Below are 24736 nucleotides of genomic sequence, written 5' to 3' on the forward strand. Positions count from 1 at the left end.
AGAGGAGGAGGAGGAGATTGGGAAACCTGTTTATCGAGGTAAGAGCAGGCCATATCAAGAGGGGGTAAATAGTTTGACTAAATTATTATATCTCAATTTTTATTGATAGAGGTAGATATTATCTCATCATGATACTAATACGATTTGCCAACAAAAAGTTACATTTGTTTTGTTCTCCATAGCTTTGCCTGGAGAATTCAAAGATTCTCATCAGAGAGATAGACCTTACTCCTGCTCTGACTGTGGGAGGAGATTCTTATAGCAGTCTAGCCTGCAAATACATCAGAGAATACATACTAGAGAAAAACCTTACTCCTGTTCTGACTTGTGGGGTGAGTTTCTCAATACAGTGTAGCCTGAAAAAACATCAGTGAATACATACTGGAGAAAAACCCTTACTCCTGTGGGGTGAGTTTCTCTCAACTAAGTACGCTCAAAGTTCACCAGCGAAAACATCAGAGATACCATCACTGCATCATGTCACCTAACCAGTCATCAGAGAGTACAGGATAGAAGAAGCCTTTCACACTGCTCTGACTGTGGGAGAGGATTATCAAGCATGTGAAGCCTTCAGTCACCCCAGCACTCACAACTTAGTTCATAGAAAAAGAACTAAGAGTAAATCACTCTAAAACCTTCTTAATTTCCTTTCCAAGACATTTCATTGTCTTTGTTTTGTCAATAATCATACTCCAAAACTAGAAATAAAACTTAGACCCAGACTTTGAACTGGGGTGAGATGTTATATTATCTACAGCTAGAAAAAGCCATAGCAGAGGGGAAAAACTGAAGTAGGTGAGTGCTTGAATGCGTGTGAGTGAGTGAATGTGTGTCAGTGTGTGCATCTGTAGACTTGCTTGTAAGTGGTTCTGTGGTTGTTAAAAATATTATGTGGAATATTGTCTATTACTAATATTGTTATGCCAGGTAATATCGACACCCAGAACCAAATCAACTACTCGATAAGTTGTCATGAGAGACTATGTAATGTTAAGTGTTACTTTCTATGTCATGTTTTGTTATATATAAAAAATATATATATATATATATATATATATATATATATATATATACTTCGGTGTATAATAAAATATAATGAAACAAAAATGTAAATAAGTTAAAAAAGAAAAAGTCACATTAGTATATCTCCATTGTTTAATACATTGTGAGAACTGCATTAAATAATATGAGTGTAACAGCGTTCAACTCTTTTCCTTTTTTTCTATTTGATTGTCTATTGATATCACTGACTGTTTACCAAGTGGCATAGCTTCTACTAAACTAGCTGACATGTTAACCTCTGGACAGCAGGGGTTACAGTGAGATGCACCATGGACACCACATGAAAGTATAGCAGCAGTGCTTCTAATTGGATTCTGGTAGGTAGACTAAACTATGGTTTTATGTACACACACAATAGATGTTTTCTTCTTCTGTACAGTGCAATACCTTTATCCCCTTGTGTGCAAGGTCCCTGCTATTCTGCTATTTTACCACGTGTGTTCCATTTTGAAAATGGTTTTCCTAAAATATGTCTGGGAAAGAATTACAACTTTTACAGTATGTTATTTTGTCACTGTTACGGAATGAAAGGACTTGTGTATCCTTCATTTATTATTTTGCTGCTGTGATGAGTGTGATGATACACCTACATTTGTTCTACCAGGACCTCTGATTGACCGATTCTCAATAAGGACACACTCAGTAGGGAGGGACACACTCTTCAATACAAAGTGATTTTCGTAGCAGGTTAGGAGAGCATTTTCTAACCTTAACCTCAGTCTCCTAACCTGTTACGTTAATTATCCTAACCTGCTACGAAAAAGACACTTCAGTACCGAAGTGTAGTGAAAAAAGTGTTTCCCATTCTCAATAGCCAATAACTGCAGTTATTGGTTCTGGACAGTGGAGAGTACTCTTGGGCAATTTAAAATATTTCATGTTTTGGTCAGTTTTCTGGGGTCGTGGATTGGCTGTTCTCTGTTTGGTTTGAGGTCGTATAGCAGATTTGATTGGCTATCCGTGCTGTCACTGAAGCGCGCTATTCATTCGGTTACATGTTGGATGATGCGCCAACTACGTTAGGTTTTCCTGTGTGCGAAATAAGTGTTGCTTGCAAGTGTGAACGCGTCTGCTTTATTACGGTTTAAGATTAACTTCGTCTAAAGATGGACTCTGAAAACGGCGCCTACATTTTTTGAAAGACTGTGACCTGCACTGGATTTTTTTTGTTTTCATTACAGCATTTTTTCGTCATGGGAAACTATATCGCGGTGATGATTTGTTATCGCTAGATCCCCAACAACGTGCGGTTTATCTTCGATGCCTCACGGCATTGTTCAGTCTCGAGCAGGCATGCAAGGTCCCTCGAGACGAATAATGAGTTACCGCGAACGTTCGGGCGGTGACCACTAATTTTCGGATTTAAGAACTGGGAGGAATTGTCTGAAGTTTCTCAAAATGGATATTACAGTGTCAGAGTTGATGGGAAACTTCATGGATACCCCGCTGGTGGTGTGGGTAAGTAGCCTAGACTAAATGTAGTGTACTCAGAGCAAACACTCAATGGCTGAGAATAATTCAGCTGTGTTTGTGTGTTCTGTTAAACTGCTGTTGGCCACTTTAATTACATTTTGAACTCAATCTGCTAAACCAGTCCTAGTGATACAGTATGTTTCACATGTTCGTTTTTCTGTCTCACACGTACAGTAGCAGAGTTACTGACTATTGAAGGGATGCAACAATTATTCCACGAGAAACTCCATCATTTGGTGTTGATTGTGGTGGAAAACGCTGTCTCAGGCACTTTAAATCTCCCATTTAAATTGGGTTTAGATCTGGTGACTGGCACACACTTTAAACACCCTATCCTCCTTTGAGACCCCTCATCCTCATTTGAGACCCCTCTTTCAAAGTCACTAATCTCTTCTAGTCATGGTAGCCAAAATAATGAGCAACTTCGCATTTTTATACATGACCCTAAGCATGATTGGACGTTAATTGCTTAACTCAGGAACAACACCTGTGTGGAAGCGGCTGCTTTCAATATATACTGAACAAAAATATAAACGCTACATGTAAAATGTTGGTCCCATATTTCATGAGGTGAAATAAAAGATCTCAGAAATTTTCCATATGCACAAAAAGCGTATTTCTCTCAAATTGTGCACAAATTTGTTTACATCCCTGTTAGTGATCATTTCTTATTTTCCAAGAAAATCCATCCACCTAACAGATGTGGCATATCAAGAAGCTGATTAAACAGCATGATCATTACACAGGTGCATTTTGTGCTGGGGGCAATAAAAGGCCATTCTAAAATGTGCAGTTTTGTCACACAACCCAATGCCACAGATGTCTCAAGTTGAGGGAGCGTGTAATTGTCATGCTGACTGCAGGAATGTCCAACAGAGCTGTTGCCAGATAATTTAATGTACGTATCTCTACCATAAGCCGCCTCCAACGTTGTTTAAGAGAATTTGGCAGTATGTCCAACCGGCCTCACAACCGCAGACCATGCCAGCCCAGGACCTCCACATCCGGCTTCCTTACCTGCGGAATCTTCTGAGACCAGATACCCGGACTGCTGATGAAACTGAGGAGTATTTATTTCTATAATAAAGCCCTTTTGTGGGGAAAAACTCATTCTGATTGGCTGGGCCTTGTTCCCCAGTGGGTGGGCCTTGCTCCCAAGTGGGTGGCCCTATGCCCATCCATGGTTTCGCCCCTGCCCAGTCATGTAAAATCCCTAGATTAGGGCCTAATGAATGCATTTCAATTGACTGATTTCCTTATATGAACTGTAACTCAGTAAAATGGTTGAAATTGTAGCATGTTGCGTTATATTTTTGTTCAGTAATACTTTGTATCCGTTGTTTACTTAAGTGTTTCCTTTATTTAGACCGTTACCTGTAGCTGTTCATTTACACATATTTACTGAATAGCTATTGGATTTATAGGCGACCAAATTTCATCTCAAGAGAATTTGATAGGACCAAAAGTGTTAATCTTTGATATTTTCTGCATGTCTGACATTGACCAGTGCAGAGCTTGCTCAGGAATGGCAGCAGGCAGGTGGGAGTGCATCTGCACGCACAGTGAGGCGAAGACTTTTGGATGATGGCCTGGTGTCAAGAAGGGCAGCGAGGAAGCCGCTTCTCTCCAGGAAAAACTTCAGGGACAGACTGATATTCTGCAAAAGGTACAGGGATTGGACTGCTGAGGACTGGGGTAAAGTCATTTTCTCTGATGAATCCCCTTTCCGATTGTTTGGGCATCCGGAAAAAAGCTTGTCCGGAGAAGACAAAGTGAGCGCTACCATCAGTCCTGTGTCATGCCAACAGTAAAGCATCCTGAGACCATTCATGTGTGGGGTTGCTTCTCAGCCAAGGGAGTGGGCTCACTCACAATTTTGCCTAAGAACACAGCCATGAATAAAGAATGGTACCAACACATCCTCCGAGAGCAACTTCTCCCAACCATCCAAGAACAGTTTGGTGACGGCCAATGCCTTTTCCAGCATGATGGACCGCCTTGCCATAAGGCAAAAGTGATAACTAAGTGGCTCTGGGAACAAAACATCGACATTTTGGGTCCATGGCCAGGAAACTCCCCAGACCTTAATCCCATTGAGAACTTGTGGTCAATCCTCAAGAGGCAGGTGGACAAACAAAAACCCACAAATTCTGACAAAGCATTGATTATGCAAGAATGGGCTGTCATCAGTCAGGATGTGGCCCAGAAGTTAATTGACAGCATGCCAGGGCGGATTGCAGAGGTCTTGAAAAAGAAGGGTCAACACTGCAAAAATTGACTCTTTGCATAAACTTAATGTAATTGTCAATAAAAGCCTTTGACACTTATGGAATGCTTGTAATTATACTTGAGTATACCATAGTAACATTTGACAAAAATATCTAAAAACACTGAAGCAGCAAACTTTGTGAAGACCAATTCTCAAAACCTTTGACCACGACTGTAGAAAGATGAGGGCAGTATAGGCTATGCTAGATTGGATCAGAAGACTAGCCTGGTGGTCCAACTTTAGACAACTCCTCTCTGGGTTTGTTTATTGCCATACAAAACATGAATGCATGGCAACGTGGATACAAGGCATGGCCACATGAAATACATGGCATGGCCACATGAAGCAACTTGGATACATGGCATGGCCACGTGGATACATGGCATGGCCACATGAAGCAACGTGGATACATGGCATGGCCACATGAAATACATGGCATGGCCACATGAAGCAACGTGGATACATGGCATGGCCACTTGGATATATGGCTTGGCCACTTGGATACATGGCATGGCCACATGAAGCAACGTGGATACATGGCATGGCCACGTGGATACATGGCATGCCCACATGAAGCAACTTGGATACATGACATGGCCACGTGGATACAGAGGGGAAAGAGGTATTTGATCCCCTGCTGATTTTGTACGTTTGCCCACTGACAAAGACATGATCAGTCTATAATTTTAATGGAAGGTTTATTTGAACAGTGAGAGACAGAATAACAACAAAAAAATCCATGTCAAAAATGTTATAAATTGAATTGCATTTTAATGAGGGAAATAAGTATTTGACCCCTCTGCAAAACATGACTTAGTACTTGGTGGCAAAACCCTTGTTGACGATCACAGATGTCAGATGTTTCTTTTAGTTGGCCACCAGGTTTGCACACATCTCAGGAGGGATTTTGTCCCACTCCTCTTTGCAGATCTTCTCCAAGTCATTAAGGTTTCGAGGCTGACGTTTGGCAACTCGAACCTTCAGCTCCCTCCACAGATTTTCTATGGGATTAAGGTCTGGAGACTGGCTAGGCCACTCCAGGACCTTAATGGGCTTCTTCTTGAGCCACTCCTTTGTTGCCTTGGCCGTGTGTTTTGGGTCATTGTCATGCTGGAATACCCATTTTCAATGCCCTGGCTGAGGGAAGGAGGTTCTCACCCAAGATTTGACGGTACATGGCCCCGTCCATTGTCCCTTTTGATGCGGTGAAGTTGTCCTGTCCCCTTAGCAGAAAAACACCCCCAAAGCATAATGTTTCCACCTCCATGTTTGACGGTGGGGATGGTGTTCTTGGGGTCATAGGCAGCATTCCTCCTCCTCCAAACACGGCGAGTTGAGTTGATGCCATAGAGCTCGGTTTTGGTCTCATCTGACCACAACACTTTCACCCAGTTCTCCTCTGAATCAGTCAGATGTTAATTGGCAAACTTCAGACGGGCCTGTATATGTGCTTTCTTGAGCAGGGGGACCTTGCGGGCGCTGCAGGATTTCAGTCCTTCACGGCGTAGTGTGTTACCAATTGTTTTCTTGGTGACTATGGTCCCGTGTAGTTCTGGGCTGATTCCTCACCGTTCTCATGATCATTGCAACTCCATGAGGTGAGATCTTGCATGGAGCCCCAGGCCGAGGGAGATTGACAGGTCTTTTGTTTCTTCCATTTGCAAATAATCGCACCAACTGTTGTCACCTTCTCAGCAAGCAGCTTGGCGATGGTGTTGTAGCCCATTGCAGCCTTGTGTAGGTCTACAATCTTGTCCCTGACATCATTGGAGAGCTCTTTGGTCTTGGCCATGGTGGAGAGATTGGAATCTGATTGATTGATTGCTTCTGTGGACAGGTGTCTTTTATACAGGTAACAAGCTGAGATTAGGAGCACTCCCTTTAAGAGTGTGCTCCTAATCTCAGCTCGTTACCTGTATAAAAGACACCTGGGAGCCAGAAATCTTTCAGATTGAGAGGGGGTCAAATACTTATTTCCCTCATTAAAATGCAAATCAATTTATAACATTTTTGATATGCGTTTTCCAGGATTTTTTTGTTATTCTGTCTCTCATTGTTCAAATAAACCTACTATTAAAATTATAGACTGATCATTTCTTTGTCAGTGGGCAAATGTACAAAATCAGCAGGGGATCAAATACTTTTTTTCCCTCACTGTACATGGCATGGCCAAATGAAGCAACGTGGATACATGGCTTGGCTACTTGGATACATGGCATGGCCAAATGAAGCAACGTGGATACATGGCATGGCCAAATGAAGCAACGTGGATACATGGCATGGCCAAATGAAGCAACGTGGATACATGGCTTGGCCACATGAAGCAACGTGGATACATTGCATGGCCACATGAAGCAACGTGGATACATGGCATGGCCACATGAAGCAACGTGAATACGTGGCATGGCCACATGAAGCAACGTGGACACATGGCATGGCCACATGAAGCAGCGTGAATACGTGGCATGGCCACATGAAGCAACGTGGATACATTGCATGGCCACATGAAGCAACGTGGACACATGGCATGGCCACATGAAGCAGCGTGAATATGTGGCATGGCCACGTAGATGCATGGCATGATAGGAGTGTTGGCTACAACACAGGGTTACACTGTGGAACCAGGCTATGGCTAAAGCACATTCAGGATAGCACCAGGCTATGGCTACAGTACAATACACCATGCCACCAGGCTATGAAAGGAGAGTGCATCATTTGGGTAGACCAGTGTAATGACAGGCCTACAGCATAGCAGTTAAGAGCGTTGGGCCAGTAACCAAAAGGTCGCTGATTCAAACCCCCGAGCCAGCAAGGTGGAAAATCTGCCCTTGAGCAAGGTAGTTAACCCCCAACAAGAACTGCTCCCCGGGCACTGATGACGTGGATGTTGATTAAGGCAGCCCCCCCCACACCTGTCTGTTTCTTAGGGGTTAGGTTAAATGCTGAACACACATTTCAGTTGAATGCATTCAGTTGTGCAACTGACTAGGTGTCCCCTTTCCCACCTACAGTACCTCCTGGCTCCTATATCTACAGTCTAAATATATTTTACATGCTCAGTCTTAGACATATAGAGAGTATGGAACTTGCATTGATGGCTGTCAGAGCAGGAAATGTCTGTGTGTATTCTTGGAAACTGAAAGTACTAACACCCAGATGTGGCCCATCTCTTCATAGGTGAGCTGAGCGCTTAGAGTAATCTATTCCTGTCTTCCCTCTCCTCCCCTCCCTGCAGGTGAAGACCTTTGGACCCCTGGGCTGTGGCTCAGAGGACAAGCTCTCCATGTTCATGGATCTGGTGGATGGGGTCTTCCTGCACAAAATCATGACACACATGTGAGTGTGTGGCCTCAATCTACCTCCTTTCGTAACCACATCCTGGCATGGCTTCCCCTGGTATCTGACTGTGTTCATCCTGGCATGGCTTCCCCTGCTATCTGACTGTTCAGAAACCCTCCCCATGCCTTCATGGCTCCCTGACTGGACTCTCACTCACTCTTTTAGCTTATTTCCTGCCCCTCATGAGTCAATGTTATCCTAAAGTATCTCTCTGTCCCTGCCTCTCTCGCTCTAGATCAGGGGTGTCTAACAAATTTTGCCTCGGGCCACATTCGGTCTTCAACGAGTTCCGGAGGGCTGAACTGAAAATGTGTTATATTTCCTTGCTGTCAATTTGTTAAATATAGTCCCGCTATCCATCGTTTTTGTTATTTTTGATGCTCCCTGACTGTCTAGTGATTATGCTCCCTGACTGTCTGTTTGGTTATGACTAGGAAACCTCCCACAGCATCAGAGATCTTGAGCTCAAAGATTAATTTTGTACACTGAAAACAGTGAACACACCCATCTCACTGTTGGGGGAAATGTATGTGCATCTATTAAAGAAGTATGTACACTGTCGGTCAAAGGTTTTAGAACACCTACTCATTCAAGTGTTTTTCTTTATTTCTACATTGTAGAATAATATTGAAGACATCAAAACTATGAAATAATACATATGTAATCATGTAGTAACAAAAAATTGTTTATCAAATCAAAATATGTTATATTTGAGATTCCTCAAATAGCCACCCTTTGCCTTGATGACAGCTTTGACTGCCCAGACATTGTCTGACAAAATAATATGGCTCAGGCTTTCTCTGAACCTGTCTCAGGGTTTTGAACCACATCCTGTGCTCTAACTTCAAAGGGAAGCTATGTATGCCTACTCTGAATTGCAGGCTGAGCCTGTGCAGTCAGTGAACATTCACAAGTTTTTGTAAGAAACTCCCTGTAATGTTGTGACTGTGTCATAGAAGCTTAATTCAGCCTGTGAAAAAGTAAATCCAGAAGGTCTGACTCTACTGTTCTCTTGAACTATTGCATGGAGAACAGCTTGACAGCCGTCTTGTTTCCCATTGATGTCTTGAAGTACAGGTGTATGTGTGTTGTTCGGTCTGCTTCAGTCACATAAACCAAGCTCTTTAGTGTAGTTTACACTCTTTTCTTCATTGACATACACTGCTCAAAAAAATAAAGGGAACACTTAAACAACACAATGTAATTCCAAGTCAATCACACTTCTGTGAAATCAATCTGTCCACTTAGGAAGCAACACTAATTGACAATACATTTCACATGCTGTTGTGCAAATGGAATAGACAACAGGTGGAAATTATAGGCAATTAGCAAGACACCCCCAATAAAGGACTGGGTTTGCAGGTGGTGACCACAGACCACTTCTCAGTTCCTATGCTTCCTGGCTGATGTTTTGGTCACTTTTGAATGCTGGCGGTGCTTTCACTCTAGTGGTAGCATGAGACGGAGTCTACAACTCACACAAGTGGCTCAGGTAGTGCAGCTCATCCAGGATGGCACATCAATGCGAGCTGTGGCAAGAAGGTTTGCTGTGTCTGTCAGCGTAGTGTCCAGAGCATGGAGGCGCTACCAGGAGAAAGGCCAGTACATCAGGAGACGTGGAGGAGGCCGTGGGAGGGCAACAACCCAGCAGCAGGACCGCTACCTCCGCCTTTGTGCAAGGAGGAGCAGGAGGAGCACTGCCAGAGCCCTGCAAAATGACCTCCAGCAGGCCACAAATGTGCATGTGTCTGCTCAAACGGTCAGAAACAGACTCCATGAGGGTGGTATGAGGGCCCGACGTCCACAGGTGGGGGTTGTGCTTACAGCCCAACACCGTGCAGGACGTTTGGCATTTGCCAGAGAACACCAAGATTGGCAAATTCGCCACTGGCACCCTGTGCTCTTCACAGATGAAAGCAGGTTCACACTGAGCACGTGACAGAGTCTGGAGATGCCGTGGAGAACGTTCTGCTGCCTGCAACATCCTCCAGCATGACCGGTTTGGCGGTGGGTAAGTCATGGTGTGGGGTGGCATTTCTTTGGGGGGCCGCACAGCCCTCCATGTACTCGCCAGAGGTAGCCTGACTGCCATTAGGTACCGAGATGAGATCCTCAGACCCCTTGTGAGACCATATGCTGGTGCGGTTGGCCCTGGGTTCCTCCTAATGCAAGACAATGCTAGACCTCATGTGGCTGGAGTGTGTCAGCAGTTCCTGCAAGAGGAAGGCATTGATGCTATGGACTGGCCCGCCCGTTCCCCAGACCTGAATCCAATTGAGCACATCTGGGACATCATGTCTCGCTCCATCCACCAACGCCACGTTGCACCACAGACTGTCCAGGAGTTGGCGGATGCTTTAGTCCAGGTCTGGGAGGAGATCCCTCAGGAGACCATCCGCCACCTCATCAGGAGCATGCCCAGGCGTTGTAGGGAGGTCATACAGGCACGTGGAGGCCACACACACTACTGAGCCTAATTTTGACTTGTTTTAAGGACATTACATCAAAGTTGGATCAGCCTGTAGTGTGGTTTTCCACTTGAATGTTGAGGATGACTCCAAATCCAGACCTCCATGCGTTGATAAATTTGATTTCCATTGATAATTTTTGTGTGAATTTGTTGTCAGGACATTCAACTATGTAAAGAAAAAAGTATTTAATAAGATTATTTCATTCATTCAGATCTAGGATGTGTTATTTTAGTGTTCCCTTTATTTTTTTGAGCAGTGTACTTCATCAAAGTAATCATGGTCAACAATTATATTCCAATTGTGTGCTCATTTGTTTAGTTTGACCAATTAAAGTGATGGTTTCTGACATCAGCTACCACTTTTCTCTCTCCTTTAATTATGCTCTTCTCTTCTTTCCCTCACTCTCTTCCTGTGCCTAGCGTCTGTCCCTTTGTGTTGCTCCCAGCTGTGCTAACTGGACAGGCCCCCTCTCCTCTCAATTGTCTCATGGCTTAAAAATCCTTATTTAACCTGTCTCCTCTCCTTCATCTACACTGATTTGAAGTGGATTTACAAGTGACATCAATAAGGGATCATAGCATTCACCTGGTCAGTCTGTCATGGAAAGAGCAGAGGTTCTTAATGTTTTGTACACTCAGTGTATAGCCTAGTTCCACTCTGGTCGACTTCGATACACACACATGCGCACGCACCTGCACACACAGGTGTCTGAGCTGTTTACATTAAACCTCTTCCACAGATGAGTGGAGAGCTGGAATCCTCAAGGCCAGCATTTCCAGCAGCAGAACTCACTCCACACACACACATACAGCCCCTCTGCCTACTCTCATTACCCACCAGACCTCATCAGATTTCCTATGTGTACACAGACCTCCTGTGTGTGCCAATGTACTCCGCTTTAGATGTACGTGAGGATACATACTGTATGTGGTTAAAGACCCCTCTGGCTGTTCCAGATACCGTCTATTCTATTCTTCATGGGATGTTTCTCCACTACTCGAGCATGCTCTGGGCCTGTATTCTAGTAGTGCTGATATAGGATTAGCTTTACCTTCTAGATAATAATACATAAGATTAGATGGACAGGGGAGCGCTGAACCTAGATCAGCCCTCCTACTCCCTGAGGGGCTTTTTGGATACAGACCTTGCTTTCCCAACCTCCCAATGGGAACTGGAAATAGCCATGGGCCATGTCAGAGAAGGCTGTAAAGGTAGAACTAAAGGCAGGTTGTTTTTAAACTAAAGCCCTTCCAGAGACATACTGGAATACCGGGCCAAGCCTGGCAGCATCTGCATGGTGTGCCCACAAAACATATGTAAATGAGGTTGGCACAAACAACGCCTATCCAGGGCAGGCCCTCCAATCAGCCCACCCTAGCCAAGAACATGGGCTCCATCTGAAAGGGAACCCTCTGATCAAAAGTATTGCACTATATACAGTGCATTCGGAAAATATTCAGACCCCTTCCCTTTTTCCGCATTTAAAGCCTTATTCTAAAATTGATTGAATACATTTTTTTCCTCATCAATCTACACACAATACCCCATAACGACAAAGTGGAAACAGGTTTTAGAATTTTTTGCAAATGTATTAAATATAAAAAACAGAATCCTTATTTACATAAGTATTCAGACCCTTTGCTATGAGACTCGAAATTGAGCTCAGGTGCATCCTGTTTCCATTGATCACCCTTGAGCTGTTTCTACAACTTGATTGGAAAGGCACACACCTGTCTATATAAGGTCCCACAGTTGACAGTGCATGTCAGAGCAAAAACCAAGCCATGAGGTGGAAGAAATTGTCCGTAGAGCTCCGAGACAGGATTGTGTCGAGGCACAGATCTGGGGAAGGGTACCAAAAATGTCTGCAGCATTGAAGGTCCCCAAGAAAACAGTGGCCTCTATTATTCTTAAATGGAAGAAGTTTGGAACCACCAAGACTCTTCCTAGAGCTGGCCGCCCGGCCAAACTGAGCAATCGGGGGAGAAGGGCCTTGGTCAGGGAGGTGACCAAGAACCCGATGGTCACTCTGAAAGAGCTCCAGATTTCCTCTGTGGAGATGGGAGAACCTTCCAGAAGGACAACTATCTCTGCAGCACTCCACCAATCAGGCCTTTATGGTAGTGGCCAGATGGAAGACACTCCTCAGTAAAAGGCACATGACAGCCTGCTTGGAGTTTGCCAAAAGGCACCTAAAGGACTCTCAGACCATGAGTAGCAAAGATTCTCTGGTCTGATGAAACCAAGAGGGAACTCTTTGTCCTGAATGCCAAGCATCATGTCTGGAGGAAACCTGGCACCATCCCTACGGTGAAGCATGGTTGTGGCAGCATCATGCTGTGGGGATGTTTTTCAGCGGCAGGGACTGGGAGACTAGTCAGGATCGAGAGAAAGATTAACGAAGCAAAGTACAGAGAGATCCTTGATGAAAACCTGCTCCAGAGCACTCAGGACCTCAGACTGGGGCGACAGTTCACCTTCCAACAGGACAACGACCCAAAGCAGACAGCCAAGACAACGCAGGAGTGGCTTCAGGACAAGTCTCTGAATGTCATTGAGTGGCCCAGCCAGAGCCTGGCTTGAACCCGTTCGAACATCTCTGGAGAGACCTGAAAATAGCTGTGCAGCGACGCTCCCCATCCAACCTGACAGAGCTTGAGAGGATCTGCAGAGAAGAATGGGAGAAACTCCCCAAATACAGGTGTGCCGAGCTTGTAGTGTCATACCCAAGAAGACTTGAGGCTGTGATCACTGCCAAAGGCGCTTCAACTAAATACTGAGTAAAGGGTCTGAATACTTAAGTAAATGTGATATTTCAGTTTTATTTTTATTACATTTCCAAAAATGACTGAACCTGTTTTTGCTTTGTGGAAAAAGTCATGGGGTCTGAATACTTTCCGAATCCACTGTATAGGGAATAGGGGTGCCGTTATCAGGCTAGAACTGGTACAATGTCCACTCACTGTTTACTTTGCAAGTACAGTAGTCATGTGACCAGTTTTAAATGTTGTAATATTGATCAGCTCAATGTATTTCAAGGGTATTTTAAATGTTTCGCTTTGAGGGTTGAACCCTCTCCTGTGGGGACCTTGTGTGTGTTTCCAGCTTGTGTAGGTGAACAATGCTATTTATAAAAGCCATGTGCTTCCATAATAATATTAAGTCTCTAAACAAAACAATCGGGTATTCTTGGCCTCCTTGTTTCGAGGAAAGAATGACATCACGTCTGTTAGAGCTGGGTGTTATGGACAAAAATCTATATTGTGATAAATTGCCTGAATTTATGCGATAATAATAAATAGAACGATATGTTTATAACATTAATGTGCACCATTGTTTTTTTTTAAATGATCCTTTTAAACTACTACTACTAGTTTGATGGTTGTAGCCATCAATTGTCCCATTAACAATCACCCATATTAGCAAACGTATTTAATTTCTAACATTTCTCTAGTATAGGCAACTTATCGTAATGAACGGTATCAGCAAAATCCCTGCGTTAAGTGATCGTTATGGTCGGTGTCGATAATCTTCCCAGCTCTGCCGGCATGTTCTGAATAAGCTTCATATTATATATGCCGTTCCGATCTAAAGTATAGCATAATCACCAAAAGTAATCTAGTATTTTCCTTTTGTGTTGATATTTGATAAAAGCAACTCATTCACTGGAGTTGGTGCACATAAAAAGGGAAGCTAATAGCCTAAGAACCTATAGGATTATATACATAAGTCTCGCCTCCTGCATGCCAGACTAAGCAGCTTTTGGGAGAAAATATGCATAGCCAAAATAATCCTCAGGAAAGGAAAATGCTGTAGTTTTTTGTAGTTGTTAAAAAAGTTGTTGTAAACTAGGTTGTCATGTAATTTATTGTATTTTATTATCCAGAGACCCCAGCCCCACCAACCAGCGAGTGAATAAGAATGTGAACAATGATGTGAACCTACGAATCCAGAACCTCAACATTGTGATCAGGCACGTCAAGAACTACTACCAGGTGAGTTTAGTTCTGTCTATCCATTTCCCTCCCACTCACCTCATGCACCAGGAGGTGTGTGTAGTCTTGGTGATCAGACAGCAGCTGGTGTGTGTGTGTGCGCGCATCCTGATCCTGGGGGTTAGACCTGGCTACTGGGGTGTGGTTGTTACCCCTGGAGGAATCTCTCTCTCTCCTTATTGTGTTGTCTGCTGTCCTTCCAGTGATATCTCGATTCTCAAACAACTACTAATGCATGATATCATCAATATGTTTGAATGATTTTGAAAATGTTGTGATGTTGAAATGTTTGCAATATTTGTGGTGGATAGGTCAGTCATTAATGAAAATTAGCCTACATCAGAAATCTTTGCATTACCGAAAACAACGGTAGTCTATCTTTTCTAGATTTCTGTATGTTTTACTCACAACCTGTAATTGATGTAATTTGGGAAAAGTGAAGGAGAGAGAAGGCCTTTCCTCACACTATCTTTAGATGGAGTAGACTAGTAGTGTTTCATTACGAATCATGATTGCTAGTCCTCCCGAGGAATGGCCTACACTTTCTGTCCGCTGTAATTGAGTGGGTGAAATCCACTACACACTCACATACATGGTGAGGCAGAGAAGAGAGACCCATTGGTTCCTGGCTGACCTCTTTCAACAACATTCCTCCTTTGTCTATTCGGTTTCCCATCTAAACTGAACAAAAAATATAAACGCAACAATTTCAAATATTTTACTGAGTTGTCCCGAACCTCTTCAATGGCTGTACGAAGTTGCTGGATATTGGCCGGAACTGGAACACTCTGTCGTACACATCGCTCCAGAGCATCCCAAACATGATGTGGAGGTCCTGGGCTGGCGTGGTTACACGTGGTCTGCGGTTGTGAGGCCGGTTGGATGTACTGCCAAATTCTTTAAAACAACATTGGTAGAGAAATGAACATTACATTTTCTGGCAGAGGCTCTGATGGTCATTACTGCAACTTGAGACATCTGTGGCATTGTGTTGTGTGACAAAACTGCCTATTTTAGAGTGGACTTTTATTGTCCCCAGCAGAAGGTGCACCTGTGTAATGATCATGCCGTTTTAATCAGCTTTTGATATGCCACACCTGTCAGATGGATGGATTGTCTTGGCAAAGGAGAAATGTTCACTAACTGGGATGTAAACAAAGTTGTGCACACAATTTGAGAGAAATAAGGTTTTTGTGTGAATGGAACATTTCGGGGATCTTTTATTTCAGCTCATGAAACATGGGACCAACGCTTTACATGTTGCGTTTTATATTTTTGTTCAGTGTGCAAATGTCACACTAGGGCTGTCCCTGACAAAAACTAATCTGGGTCGGCCGAGACTCGTTGTGGAAAATACTAGAGATCAAAAAAAATAAGGTAAGGAGAAAGCGCTGCGTGCATATTATGTGTGTCAAACAGGTGCTGTTAGATTACAATATAAAAAAAATTGACCGTTTGGAACAATGTAAACAACACTAAATAAATTATAAGCGGACCAGAGAGTCTGTAATTATTTAAAAAAAATTGTAAAGCCTTTATTACAGCAAAGACTTAAACAGTAACATGCATTCGTGAATGCAATTGCCTAAATGCAACGGTTTATTTGTTTACACACATTTTTCAAGGGTCGCTTTATTTTGACTAAATGCTTGATTGCATTTCAAATCATGAATGACTCGTATGCTGTGTGGTGACATGAATGAATGATTGATTGATACAGTAGCCTATATAAGTATTGAATTATTGTCTTAAGGAAGTTACGGTATTAAACAGGATGCGCTCTTAGGCCTACAGCTCGATGGTGGTTATACAAGGCTGCTATACTAAGCCTACTAATGATAATGACATTACTTATTATGATGCTTATGATAATAACGAGATCAAGAAAAAGGAGGACTATTATTACAAATATAATGTTTATGACAATTTGGAACAGTGTAAACAACACTAAATACATTAAGTAATACCGGAGAGGCTTTTCTAACGGGAAAAAAGTAAAGCCTTTATTACAGCATAGCAAAGATTTAAAAACAGCCGCATTTGTGAAATTGTTTATCCGACATGTGGTTGCGTGAGGCTTGGTGCTCACGGAATCAGTAGGTTATTAAACAAACACTCAAACAGGCAACAGAAGCAGGATCTGACTTATTTCTGTAGATATATACAGTACCAGTCAAATGTTTGGACACACCTACTCATTCAAGGGTTTTTCTTTATTTGTACTATTTTCTACATTGTAGAATAATAGTGAAGAAATCAAAACGATGAAATAACACATATGGAATCATGTAGTAACCAAAAAAGTATTAAACAATTCTAAATACATTTTAGATTCTTCAAAGTAGCCACCCTTTGCCTTGATGACAGCTTTGCACACTCTTGCCATTCTCTCAACCAGCTTCATGAGGAATGCTTTTCCAACAGTCTTGAAGGAGTTCCCACATATGCTGAGCACTTGTTTGCTGCTTTTCCTTCACTCTGCGGTCCAACTCATCCCAAACTATCTCAATTGGGTTGAGGTCGTGTGATTGTGGAGGCCAGGTCATCTGATGAAGCACTCCATCACTCTCCTTCTTGGTCAAATAGCCCTTACACAGCCTGGAGGTGTGTTTTGGGTCATTGTCCTGTTGAAAAACAAATGATAGTCCCACTAAGCGCAAACCAGATGGGATGGCGTTTCGCTGCAGAATGCTGTGGTAGTCATGCTGGTTTAGTGTGCCTTGAATTCAAAATAAATCACCAACAGTGTCACCAGCAAAGCACCATCACACCTCCTCCTCCATGCTTCACGGTGGGAACCACACCATGCGTAGATCCTCCGTTCACCTACTCTGCGTCTCACAAAGACACAGTGGTTGGAACCAAAAATCTCAGATTTGGACTCCAGACCAAAGGACAGATTTCCACCATTCTAATGTCCATTGCTCGTGTATTTTGGCCCAAGCAAGTCTCTTCTTCTTATTGGTGTCCTTTAGTAGTGGTTTCTTTGCAGCAATTCGACCATGAAGGCCTGGTTTCACGCAGTCTCCTCTGAACAGTTGATGTTGAGATGTGTCTGTGACTTGAACTCTGTGAAGCATTTATTTGCACTGCAATCTGAGGTGCAGTTAACTCTAATGAACTTATCCTCTGCAGCAGAGGTAACTCTGGGTCTTCCTTTCCTGTGGCGGTCCTCATGAGATCCGGTTTCATCATAGCGCTTGATGGGTTTTGCAACTGCACTTGAAGACATTTTGAAAGTTCTTGAAATGTTCCGTATTGACTTGACCTTCATGTCTTAAATTAATGATGGACTGTCGTTTCTCTTTGCTTATTATTCTTCTGCATACCCACCCCTACCTTGTCACAACACAATTGATTGGCTCAAATGCGTTAAGAAGGAAAGACATTCCACAAATTATTGGTACTGTATACAGTTGAAGTCGGAAGTTTACATACACCTCAGCCAAATACATTTTAAACTCAATTTTTCACAATTCCTGACATTTAATCCTGGTAAAAATTCCCTGTCTTAGGTCAGTTAGGATCACCACTTTATTTTAAGAATGTGAAATGTCAGAATAATAGTAGAGAATGATTTATTTCAGCTTTTATTTAATTCATCACATTCCCAGTGGGTCAGAAGTTTACATACACTCAATTAGTATTTGGTAGCATTGCTTTTAAATTGTTTAACTTGGGTTAAACGTTCTGGGTAGCCTTCCACAAGCTTCCCACAATAAGTTGTGTGAATTGTGGCCCATTCCTCCTGACAGCTGGTGTAACTGAGTCAGGTTTGTAGGCCTCCTTGCTCGCACACGCTTTTTCAGTTCTGCCCACAAATGTTCTATAGGATTGAGGTCAGGGCTTTGTGATGGCCACTCCAATACCTTGACTTTGTTGTCCTCAAGCCATATTTCCACAACTTTGGAAGTATGCCTGGGGTCATTGTCCATTTGGAAGACCCATTTGCGACCAAGCTTTAACTTCCTGACTGATGTCTTGAGATGTTGCTTTAATATATCCACCTAATGTTCATTCCTCATGATGCCATCTATTTTGTGAAGTGCACCAGTCCCTCCTGTAGCAAAGCACCCCCACAGCATGATGCTGCCACCCCCGTGTTTCACGGTTGGGATGGTGTTCTTCGGCTTTATCCTATCCCAGGTATTCCTTAAAGAGGTGAGGTTTCAAATGTCTCCGGAAGGTGGTGAGTGACTCCGCTGTCCTGGCGTCGGGAGGGAGCTTGTTCCACCATTGGGGTGCCAGAGCAGTGAACAGTTTTGACTGGGCTGAGCGGGAACTATGCTTCCGCAGAGGAAGGGGAGCCAGCAGGCCAGAGGTGGATGAACGCAATGCCCTCGTTTGGGTGTAGGGACTGATCAGAGCCTGAAGGTACGGAGGTGCCGTTCCCCTCACAGCTCCATAGGCAAGCACCATGGTCTTGTAACAGATGCGAGCTTCAACTGGAAGCCAGTGGAGTGTGCGGAGGAGCGGGGTGACGTGAGAGAACTTGGGAAGGTTGAACACCAGACGGGCTGCGGCATTCTGGATGAGTTGTAGGGGTTTAATGGCACAGGCAGGGAGCCCAGCCAACAGCGAGTTGCAGTAATCCAGACGGGAGATGACAAGTGCCTGGATTAGGACCTGTGCCGCTTCCTGTGTAAGGCAGGGTCGTACTCTCCGAATGTTGTAGAGCATGAACCTACAGGATCGGGTCACCGCCTTGATGTTAGCGGAGAACGACAGGGTGTTGTCCAGGGTCACGCCAAGGCTCTTCGCACTCTGGGAGGAGGACACAACGGAGTTGTCAACCGTGATGGCGAGATCATGTGTCTTTTGTGTCTTCAGTGTCTTTTGTTTGGAGCACTACTGTCAATGTGAGCAACGCATAGAAGTAGGCCTATAGGCTACCTGGCCTGCGCACAAATGTAGGTATATAAATGTGTCCATTTGGGTATCTGATAGTATTTCTGATTGGCTTAACACACCACCACTAATGAGCTGTGGAGCTTCACAAAGTAATGTTTTCTTCACCTCAAACAGCAAGCAAACAAAGTCTGTTTTACATCCGTTGAGAATGACAATAGATCCTCAATGTATTTGAAAAATCTTTCCAGCGCTCTCCATTTCGATAACCACTCAGCGTGAAAAGGAAAAATGTAATGCTCTGATCCAGTTGAAACGTCATAAAATAGGCCTACCTGATTACTTCTTATCCCTTGTGCAAATAGCCTACAGCTGTGTCTGTCCCGAGCTTACTGGTGCGGGAAACTGAGGGCCCAGAATCGTTTTTACAATGTTGAAGCTTCTAAAGCCATGACATAATTTTGTCGATTTTTCCCAAGCTGTTTAAAGGCACAGTCAACTTAGTGTATGTAAACTTCTGACCCACTGAATTGTGATACAGTGAATTATAAGTGAAATAATATGTCTGTAAACAATTGTTGGAAAAATTACTTGTCATGCACAACGTAGATGTCCTAACCGACTTGCCAAAACTATAGTTTGTTAACAAGATATTTGTGAAGTGGTTGAAAAATTAGTTTTAATGACTCCAGCCTAAGTGTGCGTAAACTTCCGACTTCAACTGTATATGGATGATTTATATAGCCAAGCACATTTAACAGTTAGGCTATTGATTTATAGACCTAATTAAATTGTTTTCCCCGCTCCTTACTTTTATTAGACAATTAAGGCAAGGGCTGTTTTCTCGTCTCCTAATTCCGCTGCTGCCTCTGCAACATTGTTCTCAACATCAATATGCTGGTTAACTTTGCTCTTATACACACAGAAACATGGTCTAGGAAAATGCGCCAATTCAACAGCGCACTGATGTTTCAGAACCGCGGACAGTGACCGTTATCAAACACGTGAGAAAGCGCTTTTGTGACAAGATAATATTTTTATTCGTGTTGCCCCATTGTCCTTAACCATATACAATTTAATTAGCACGTCTTAGTGATGGACTGTGCCATCCCCACAGCCTCCACAATGGATTCGTCCACTCAGACAGGCGCGACTCAGACAGTTGTCTTGTACACCATAATTATCTTTTTTATTTTTTGCTTCTGATCGACTAAAGAAATCTTGGTCGACCAACAGCCTATCGCCCAAACAATCGACCAGTCGACTAAATGGGGTCAGCCCTACGTCACACACTCCATTCAAACGCCGCCTTTGGCTGTAACACACCTCCCGACCTTGCCACTGGCTGTCCCGCCAGGTCCGAAGTTTCACATCTCTGCCTGCTTTGTATGTTAATGGTGTCACCCACTTCAGTGGTTCATACCTAACTAAGCAGTGTTATGTTATCACCACAAACAGTCTATGGCCAAGTCTCCCTCTTTCCTTTTACTTTCACTCTCTCTGAATGTAATTCTGTAATTGTTCTGTTTTAAAGTAGATTTTGTAATAGCATCGTAGTGGTTGGTTATAGTGTATTGAGTGTAACGTAGATGGGGCCTCTGATGCAGTGGTGTGTGTGTGTTGTGTGACTAAAACAACTGCTTCAGTGCTCCTTGTAAAGTACATACACCCATGGCACTCGGAGGGAGGCCCCTCTCATTGTGTAGATAGGACTGAGCTACACACAGAGAGGGAGAGAGCCTTGCCAGTACCCTGTTAGAAGTCTGAGTGGGGTTTAATACTGTCGGGTATCTGCTCACTAGGCAAATTAGTAACAGAGCTGTGTGTGTGTTCAGAGCAGGGACTCACCTTCCATGTGAGTAGACTCACCAAGCCACATGGCAACTCGAAAAGGATTCTAATGAAAAAAGTGGCCTTTTATTGTCCCCATCATATGGTACACCTGTGTAATAATCATGCCATTTAAACCAGCTTTTGATATGCCACACCTGTCAGGTGGATGGATTATCTTGGCGAAGGAGAAATGTTCACTAACAGGGATGTAATCAAATTTGTGCACAAAATAAGAGCGAAATAAGCTTTTTGTGCATATGGAATATGTGGGATCTTTTATTTCAGCTCATGAAACATACTTTACATGTTGCATTTATATTTTTGTTTAGTGTAAGTCACTCCACTCCTGTTCTGGCTCACACCGTCCCTGACACATTAACGCCTAATCTCCCCTCATTCAGGTGGTTGAGGATGAGGTTCTTGTTTAACACATATCAAAGCCCCGTGAGTGTGCTGGTGATACATCTCTCCATTAGTTTCAGACGACTGATCTTAAATTGGTCCAAGTTGTGTCCTGTCCTCTACTCTGCCTGATCTAACTGCTTTCACACAAACACAGTTAACTCCCTTTTGTTGGTGCATTTCAACTGAGGATTTACCCCAGTGTTTTACCCAAAAGGCTCAGACTTTTCTACGTGTGCCGCCACCCATGTCTCACTGGGCCATGACCCAGGCAAGTTCCTGGGTACTTTTCAGCTGGCATTTACATAACTATGTAAATGCCAGCTGTGGCTAAAGTGATTTACCTGTTTTTGTGTGAACGCAGTTAGATAAGGCAGAGTAGAGGACAGGACACAACTAGGACCAATTTAAGATCTGTAGTGGGAAACTAATGGAGAGTAGAAATGTGTTAAGCTGGATGGGTGTATAGTTGGGTTCTGTTCCTGCCTCAGGCCAGCGGTGCTGCTGGTTGGTTGTTAGAGGAGAGAGCAAGTCATGCATGTTTCTTCTGATTTGTTATTATAGCTCCAAGTGATGGAACAGAAACAACAGCCTCATTGACCTTTAACATCAGGTTCCCATCAACCATCGTACCATCACACAGATCTGATTGTGCTTTACCATGATTCCATATTGACCCTGACATTGATTGCTCTAGATGGATCTATGGCAATTAGCATACTACATAGCAAATTAACCAAACACCCTTTACCATGGAATGATCACGCAGCTCTCTGGTTGCAGGCCTCCTCCTCTCTTCTTCCATCCCTCCCTTCCTCTACACATGTGCCTCCTTCCCTCCCTCCCTCCCAGCCGTTTATCCCCTCAGGGTGCCTGTGTTAGTTCAGTCTGGACAATGTGATCTGATCACACAAGTTACCATTGAAAAGGAGTTATGACCACACAAATGCATGCCCAGAAGGCCTGGGTAGATAAGAAATGGTGGCACCGCAGGCTGGCCTTTTGTATGTGTGTGCCACCGTCTGAGAGAAACGGTTAGTGGATGTGAAAGGGAGGGTTACAGTTGCCAGGTAAAGTAATACACTGCTCAAAAAAATATAGGGAACACTTAAACAACACATCCTAGATCTGAATGAATGAAATAATCTTATTAAATACTTTTTTCTTTACATAGTTGAATGTGCTGACAACAAAATCACACAAAAATGATCAATGGAAATCAAATGTATCAACCCATGGAGGTCTGGATTTGGAGTCACCCTCAAAATTAAAGTGGAAAACCACACTACAGGCTGATCCAACTTTGATGTAAAGTCCTTAAAACAAGTCAAAATGAGGCTCAGTAGTGTGTGTGGCCTCCACGTGCCTGTATGACCTCCCTACAATGCCTGGGCATGCTCCTGATGAGGTGGCGGATAGTCTCCTGAGGGATCTCCTCCCAGACCTGGACTAAAGCATCCGCCAACTCCTGGACAGTCTGTGGTGCAACGTGGCGTTGGTGGATGGAGCGAGACATGATGTCCCAGATGTGCTCAATTGGATTCAGGTCTGGGGAACGGGCGGGCCAGTCCATAGCATCAATGCCTTCCTCTTGCAGGAACTGCTGACACACTCCAGCCACATGAGGTCTAGCATTGTCTTGCATTAGGAGGAACCCAGGGCCAACCGCACCAGCATATGGTCTCACAAGGGGTCTGAGGATCTCATCTCAGTACCTAATGGCAGTCAGGCTACCTCTGGCGAGCACATGGAGGGCTGTGCGGCCCCCCAAAGAAATGCCACCCCACACCATGACTGACCCACCGCCAAACCGGTCATGCTGGAGGATGTTGCAGGCGGCAGAATGTTCTCCACGGTGTCTCCAGACTCTGTCACGTCTGTCACATGTGCTCAGTGTGAACCTGCTTTCATCTGTGAAGAGCACAGGGCGCCAGTGGCGAATTTGCCAATCTTGGTGTTCTCTGGCAAATGCCAAACGTCCTGCACGGTGTTGGGCTGTAAGCACAACCCCCACCTGTGGACGTCGGGTCCTCATACCACCCTCATGGAGTCTGTTTCTGACCATTTGAGCAGACACATGCACATTTGTGGCCTGCTGGAGGTCATTTTGCAGGGCTCTGGCAGTGCTCCTGCTGCTCCTCCTTGCACAAAGGCGGAGGTAGCGGTCCTGCTGCTGGGTTGTTGCCCTCCTACGGCCTCCTCCACGTCTCCTGATGTACTGGCCTGTCTCCTGGTAGCGCCTCCATGCTCTGGACACTACGCTGACAGACACAGCAAACCTTCTTGCCACAGCTCGCATTGATGTGCCATCCTGGATGAGCTGCACTACCTGAGCCACTTGTGTGGGTTGTAGACTCCGTCACATGCTACCACTAGAGTGAAAGCACCGCCAGCATTCAAAAGTGACCAAAACATCAGCCAGGAAGCATAGGAACTGAGAAGTGGTCTGTGGTCACCACCTGCAGAACCACTTCTTTATCGGGGGTGTCTTGCTAATTGCCTATAATATCCACCTGTTGTCTATTCCATTTGCACAACAGCATGTGCAATTTATTGTCAATCAGTGTTGCTTCCTAAGTGGACAGTTTGATTTCACAGAATTGTGATTGACTTGGAGTTACATTGTGTTGTTTAAGTGTTCCCTTTATTTTTTTGAGCAGTGTATAATGGCTGTGTCCCATTTTGCACCCTATTCCTCTATAGGGCTCTGGTCAAAATAGTGCACTATGTAGGGAATAGTGTGCTATTTGGGAGGCAGTTAGATCACTCCTCCTCAGTTGTAAAGGATGTTGGTGTAGGAGGGCAGTATGACTAATCTCTCACCAACCTATCACTTCTCTTCTAACCATAAATCTAAGGCACCAATCGTGTGTGTGTGTGTGTGTGTGTGCAGGTATGCCTCCATGTGTGTATTATTAACATAGGACATTTATTTGATAATGAACTTAGGTTGAGTTAAAGCAAAAACATTTTCACAGCTTTACCAAACCCAGCTTACGGCTGACATGCTTATAGAAAGCATGGCCTAGAAGGCAGTGTTACAA

General features: G+C 43.8%; 1 protein-coding gene across 2 annotated transcripts in view; it reads left to right on the forward strand.

Annotated features, from left to right (window-relative positions):
• Positions 1–2071: 2071 nt before the first annotated feature.
• Positions 2072–24736, forward strand: part of LOC121544757 (protein Daple) — a 97754-nt gene continuing 75089 nt past the window's right edge. Inside the window, exons 1-3 of one of the 2 annotated variants that reach the window (XM_041854877.2) lie at positions 2072–2520; positions 8040–8140; positions 14501–14609. In XM_041854877.2, coding sequence (XP_041710811.2) covers positions 2461–2520; positions 8040–8140; positions 14501–14609 — 270 coding nt within the window. In that variant the 5' untranslated portion in view covers positions 2072–2460. The remainder of the gene's footprint in view (positions 2521–8039; positions 8141–14500; positions 14610–24736) is intronic. The other variant, XM_041854878.2, reaches the window with a different exon arrangement.

The sequence above is a fragment of the Coregonus clupeaformis genome, chromosome 29 (assembly GCF_020615455.1).
Source record: "Coregonus clupeaformis isolate EN_2021a chromosome 29, ASM2061545v1, whole genome shotgun sequence".
Lineage (NCBI taxonomy): Eukaryota > Metazoa > Chordata > Actinopteri > Salmoniformes > Salmonidae > Coregonus > Coregonus clupeaformis.